Source organism: Halichoeres trimaculatus, unplaced genomic scaffold (assembly GCF_033239565.1).
Source record: "Halichoeres trimaculatus isolate MK-OKI-2021-1 unplaced genomic scaffold, fHalTri1.1 fHalTri1_scaffold_8, whole genome shotgun sequence".
Taxonomy (NCBI): Eukaryota; Metazoa; Chordata; class Actinopteri; order Labriformes; family Labridae; genus Halichoeres; species Halichoeres trimaculatus.
The window spans coordinates 8,531,712-8,538,471 of record NW_027437186.1 but is presented as its reverse complement, the minus strand read 5'-3'; the positions used below and the strand labels follow the sequence as shown (position 1 = coordinate 8,538,471).

Sequence of the window (6,760 nt, the reverse complement as noted above, 5' to 3'; positions counted from 1 at the left end):
ACTCACATCCACTGAAAAATTACAGCAATAAATTAGCTTTAAAGCTGCGAAGGGGACGCAGCCTTTCTGTTTTATCACCACATAATGGTGAAAAGCACACAGAGGAGAAGGCTGCAGTGAATTCACCCACATATAAAACGCAGTATAAAATGGAAAAACAGCTTTTCTCAGAGCTCACATTCCCTGAGGACAGGTTTTTCTCTGAAAGACCAGAAACACAAACACTGAGTGTTAACAGTGAGGACAACAAGTCTCCAACTCAACATCATGACTCCTAACTCAACTGTAAGACCTGTAATGTCTCACAACTTTAACTACTTTATTTAATCTTAATCTGAACAGGTAGAGTCATAAGAGTGATACAAGAAATAGAAAAATGTACATTCAGTTCACATTTACAATCTTGAATGCCAAAATACAGTTTTCTGAGTTTTAGGATGATTTATTAAAAAAAAAAAAAGGGTAGGAGGGGAAAACAATGATATAAGACTATGGACTATTGTCCATGTCCATTAATATCCTTTATTATTTTGATGATTACATTTTTTTGGCACTACTATCAAATGTGACACTATGAAGTCTTTACCTGTTCTCAAAAAAGTATTTTCAGCATTGCATCCTTTACAATTTTCATCGTCTTCTTTTTCTCATCTTACTAGAAAATGAACCAAACAAAGCTTTTTTTAACTGTTTGGCTTCAGAATAAACTTTTACCACAAAAAATCTGTGTTGACGACAGAACAGCAAACTACAGAAGCCTGAACAGGCCCTATGCACAAGCAAGCAGTTTGTCAGGAGAGGATCCTACGGTGGCCCTGAGAGCTCATAGTGCTGCAACTTCAGAAAACAAATGCAAAAAGACAAAACACAAGCAAATTAATTTTTGATCAGTTTGACAACACGTGGACAGTATTGAGAAAAAACACGCTGCAAAGACCACAACACAACAGAAGTTTTTGCCAGAGGTCACTTAAAAGTGATGCACACGTCCCGACACGCTTGTTGTTGACGTACACTTTCATCCACAGCTCTTTCATCGTTCTCTTTCCATCAGTTGTGTTGGAAAATGAGGTAAAAGTACTTGTTTTTGTTTTTTGTTTTTTTAATATATTGTATTAGAGTATATGTAATGGAGCTGTGGCTGAAAATCTGCGTCAACAACAAGCCTGTCGAGACACGTGCATCACTTTTAAGTGTCCTCTGGAAACACTTCCGTTGCAGTGTGTTTTTCTAATGTGTTGTGTTGTGGTCTTTGCAGCACGTTTTCTAAATGCTGCACAAATTGATGAAGATGTTTTCTCAATTTGCTTGTTCTTTTGTCTTTTTACATGTGTTTTCCTAAGTTGAAGCGCTGTGAGCTCCCAGGGCCAGCGTAGGATCCACATATTACTATTAACACAAGATTAATATCCTTTTTTTTTTTTTTTAAATGTGGATGTTTTATACCAGATGAACTGAAAAAAGACATAGCTTGAATTTTTGAATTCCGGTTAAAAATCTGATGGCGTGTCAACTTCCTGTTAACCTAGAGCGCCGTGCTATCGAATTATATTAAAAGTTTGTCGTCGAATCATCCAACTCGGTGTATTATCACTGTTTCTGTGTAGTGTTAATAGTTATGTTCATGTTTTTAATTGTGGCCTGATTTTTAATGCGCTGAAGGAGATTGTGTGTAATCGTACATAAGTGTCCTTTTAAAGACGGGATGACAGCTCTTTCAGCCTTCTCCACACTAGTGGTGTTTGGTGTAGGAGAGATTTATCATGTTGCTATTTTGCTGGAAAAACGATGTTGTATCGATGTATGCTAACTGCTAGCATATAGCTTGTAAGAGAGTAATGTATCAATGGGCTCTCAGGGAGATCTCTTGTAGCTCTGTTTTTATCTTATACTTTTATAAAAGTACAAAAACATGGAGTGAGAGGTATATACACATGATAACACTTACTTTAAAGTATGATTGACCTGAAGCTCTCAACTTAAAACACAAAAGCAAGTCTTCTAGTTTAGGCTAGCTAGTGTTAGCAGATTACCCTCAAAGCTTTATTTAATCTCTGTCATCATAACACCTTCTTCTGTCACTTTCTTCTCTCTCTGTGAGTAACTGGAAATGCCCGAGCCACCGCACACCAATGTGGAAATGATCTGTGCATAGAGCCTATTTGACATGCTTCCATGCAATTTTGTTCCTGTGTATGACTTCCTATCCATTGTGGAAAATACTTGATCTTGTTAGTTCAAAAAACTCTCATTCGGAGATTTACATTATCATGTAACATCAAATCAATTCAAAGAAAACATTCTGCCGTATCCTAAAAATTTGTGATTCAACCTCCTCCTCTTAACAATGTGGCAAAAACACTGGCTTCCAACAGCGTTTGTCGTGTGCTGTTTGATTGCACTTTTAGTTTCACCTGCGTCTCGTGTCACACCTGTGTTACTTTACACTCTGTGTGTTTAGGCCTTGCTTGATTTCATTGATGAGAGTGTCATTCATTTTTATCACAGTCTTCATCCTCACGTCTGACTTTTTATTTAGTTTCATCCATAAAAAAGGTTCATTGACAAAATATTTTTCATCATAGTCTTTGTCAGCAAAATTAACACTGATCATCACACAAGGATCTTTTAGGAGCAGGCCTCAAACATCAAGGTCTGCTCGTAGATCTGCTCCTAAAAGGCCTCCAGAGGGTTAGCCAATCAGAGGTAAGAGGGTCTGTGGAGCGGGGAGCCTTAAAGAGACAGCAGCTAAAACAAAGTGTTTCAGGCACAGGCCAATAAAAGGGTTTTCTAAAACACCTATGTGGGGGAAAAAAAGAGAGATTTCTTTTTTGGGGGCACCAGAGGGACAGAATAAATACTAAAAAGCAAAAAGAACTATTGAATGTGTTTCAGCCTTGGGTAAAAAATAAAATAACAAAAATCAGGTTTGGTCTCTGCAGCTCATTTCTTTCTTTGTACCAACAGTACGCTTTGATTATCATGTAATTCAGCTGTTTTGATTTCATTTTAATTGGTTAAGGAGTAAAAGTTATGAATAAATAGTGTTTGATTTGACTGACAGGTGAGTGTGATGCACCTGTTCGTCACTTTGTCTCTTTCCACAAAGACTGAAAGGTAGTATTAGTTCCTGTACAGCCATCAACATCTGAGGACTTCACAAAGCCTAAAAACCACGTCCATGTTTCACGGTCTATGAACATGACCCACTCCACAGTCTGGTCCACTGCTGTCTGTGGATGAGGTGCGCTGTGGGGGCTGTAGGCTCCAGGTAACGTCACATGTGTTGGGAACAGATCCTGATTTACACACTGTGATGTCACTGTTCATTATCATGTCAACATCTGTCGGCTGTAAACCACATCTGGCTGATTTGGACCCAGTTCAGATCAAAACTCAAATCTGTGAGTCTTTTAGTCTAAATGACGTCAGTGTTCAGTTTCTTCTTCTCTTGTTCTGGTACATTCAGAAAGCTGATCTGACACTCGTGCTCATCCAGTTTTGCTTGTCGGCTGCTCTTTTGTACGCCTTGCTGTGATGATGATGATGTCAGAGGCCAGCACGAGACATGGCTACAATCCCTGCAGTGACCCTGCAGTACTAGGGCGGCGGTCAGCACCACCACCCCGAGTGTCATCCCTGCCAACACCAGCAGGATGATGAGCTGCACCTCTGACAGGCCCGCCGCCCCGCGCTCACTCACCGTCACCTTCAGCAGTCTGTCACCTGGGCGGCTGCTGTTATCTCTGCTGGTGGCGCCGCTCCTCTGGCTCTTACCACCTGTGGTTAACTGAGGTCTGACCCAGCCCCCTCCTCCTTCCCACCCCACTGTTGTCCACCCAGGGTCGGGGTTGTTGTGGCTCGTCAGCGCAGTTTCACAGGTGGAGCCAGTGTAGCCTGGCCGGCAGACGCAGTGGAAGCCTCCAGCGAGGTCCAAGCAGCGGCCATCGTTGAGGCAGGGCCGGCTGGCACAGTCATCCAGGTTGACCGTGCAGAAGCGTCCGGTGAGGCCTGGAGGGCAGAGGCATGAGAAGCGGTTGACGCCGTCCAGGCAGGTGGCGCCGTTGGCACATGGCTTCATCAAACAGTCGTCCACGTCTGTCTCACAGCGTGGGCCTGTGAAGCCGGCCAGGCAGCGACACGTCAGCTCCTCCGCAAAGCCGTTTGAATCCTCGCAAAGACCGCCATTTTTACACGGAGACCTGGAGACAAAACAAAACAGGAGACATTTTAGAATAACTGACAAAATGCTGTAAGTTTACCAGGTAAGAGTGGCTGTAAGGCTGTAATTTAATAGTATCTGTCTTTCTCTTTTTTTTTACATTTTTTTTTTTTTTTTTTTACAGTGGAGTGCAAACGTGAGTCAGGAAGGTACAGGGTGCAGCTATAGGCTATTCTCGGCATAATGGCTAAAACAAAAAATCCAGGATGTTATTCTACATTTAATTTTTGTAATTTTACAGTTTTGACTACCATTTCTAAAAAAAAAAAAAAAAAAAAAAAGGCTTTAAAATTAAGGTTTAAGAACAATAAAATTGGGTGTTTTCTGTACAGTGTAAAATTACTAAAAAAATAAAAAATTAAATCTGCTAGCTTTTTTGTTGTTTTATATAAGAAAACAGGAAAAATCTGTCAAAAATTACAGACTATATCTTGTAAAATTAGATTTTTTAACAGTGTAGTTTATTGTATTAAGGTTTCATTTTTATTTCAAGAAAAAAAAGTCTTACTTTGTTGGAAGACTATTTTAGCGAATAAAGACGTAATTTCTGTCATTTCATATCTTCAAAAAATAAATTTTCTGGACTTGTCAGGAGTATTTAGCTGATATTAAATCTGATACGACTATTTTCACTATAAATGATATGATAAAACAAACATTGCTACAGATTTCAGTTTTTGCTGTGTATCAACCATATTTCCCCAAGGTTTATTGGACTGTTGTTGGGGTATTTTGAGTCCACGCTAGGTCAGGTGAGGGGAAACACCTGTACAGACCTCCTCTGGTGACAGGGTCCCGTCTTCAGCTGGCAGTCTCTGCCGTGGAAACCTTGGGGACACAGACAGCTGTACTCCCCGCTGTCCTCCATCGCACAGGTGGCTCCATTCTGACAGGGCTGCTGCGAGCACACAAACAGGTCTGAAACATGACACAAGAGCAGAAACATGAAGCAAGAGCTGAAGCATCGGATTATACCTGACACACTAGACCACACCAACAGGAACAAACACATAGACACACAGACACACACCTTCTTTGAGTTTTGTGGCCCAACTTGGCCTCTGACTTATTCATCTGTGGGTGAAAACATCCCAATGAGGGACTCTTATTTGCTCTTTCTGCCCACACTAATCATAGCCTCAGGTACTACAAACAGTTCTGAAACGAAAGATGTTTTATTCCAGTGTATGTTTTAATTCTTAAAATAATAACACAACAAAGAGGCAATATTTGTTTCTTCTTGAAGAGAATATTCTTCATTGGCAAGCAAAGAGCTCTACCTCCAAAATGTTGCAACAAAATAATTAAGTTAAGCTTGACCTCTGACAAAAGATGTACCCAATTATGGTATTTTCCCACCGCCAGAACTTTTTCCCAGGAGCTTTTTGAGGTACCACGTTTTTCGATGGCAGGAACTAAGGTCTAAATTCAGTTTAGACAGTACCCCTTGCAAATGTCTAGATGTTAGTACTTTAAAGAGGTCCAGGATCCAGAGCAGGGCCTGTAGGCTACATATCCACAGTTTTTTATTTCCCCTTCATTCATGGTTGGATTACACACAGCTTTGATTGACGTGGATTATGTTTAAAATAAGAGACAGCCTAACACCCACTCCTTAAAGATGGTCTCTGACCTTTGTCACAGAAGCGGCCCCCCCAGCCCGGCTCACAGCTGCACTGCCATGGCTGCTGACAGGAACCATGAAGGCAGCCAGGCATCGGTACGCAGCGGTCACAGCGCTCGCCGTCCCACCCAGGATCACATCTGCAAACACACAGAGAGACATGTGGCCATGGTTACACATCTGTACAAACCAAACAGGTTCAACTGTATAAAACAGGTAGACTCACCTGCAGACTCCAGACTCATCACAACGACTATTGGTGACGTTACAGCTGCAGTCACTCCCTGGAAAGAAGACGACATGCGGTCAGTGATGGTTAAAAAACACCTGTCTGTAAACTAAAGAGGCTGAGTTTAGAGTCTTGGTTTCAGAGATCAGGTTTGTCTCAAAGTGAAACTCTGCAAAGTTTTTATGCAAACCAAAATGATATTTTCCTTTGATCATTACTGAGGAACAAACAGATCTCTGAAAATCATTGTGCAAATTGAAAAAGATTTTAATTTATCTACAGGACTTTGTAACCTGTGAACAACAACATCTCAAGTTTTTTTTTTTTTGCCAAAATGAGCTTGAGCTTTGCAGCTCTATACACAACGACTTCCAAAGTCCACTGAAGTGCGTCACTCCACAGAAGACTCTTGACATCAAATGGTCAAAAGGTCAAAAGGTCTTGAAGCTTGCCTGTTCACACGTCAAATAAATATTCCTCAGGCGTACTTCCTGTCATGGCTGTTAGTTTTTATCATGCAGATTTATACAACTGAGCGTTTGAGTTTAGTTTCAATGAGTTATCCATCCAGTGTTTTTACATTTTTTCCCTTTCAGGAGCAGCAGGCGCTGCCAGCTGTCACTGGGCTCAAAGTGAGGTGACACCACTAACCACTGCACCACTGTTTCGCCTTTTAATGAGTCAA

General features: G+C 41.1%; 1 protein-coding gene across 1 annotated transcript in view; it reads right to left on the bottom strand.

The window, feature by feature from the left end:
* The window catches only part of dlk2 (delta-like 2 homolog (Drosophila)), a 32,528-nt gene continuing 25,768 nt past the window's right edge, over positions 1-6,760 (bottom strand). Inside the window, exons 3-6 of the mRNA XM_074675132.1 lie at positions 6,073-6,130; positions 5,856-5,986; positions 4,999-5,140; positions 1-4,202 (exon numbers count right to left, since the gene is read on the bottom strand). Coding sequence (XP_074531233.1) covers positions 3,419-4,202; positions 4,999-5,140; positions 5,856-5,986; positions 6,073-6,130 — 1,115 coding nt within the window. The 3' untranslated portion in view covers positions 1-3,418. The remainder of the gene's footprint in view (positions 4,203-4,998; positions 5,141-5,855; positions 5,987-6,072; positions 6,131-6,760) is intronic.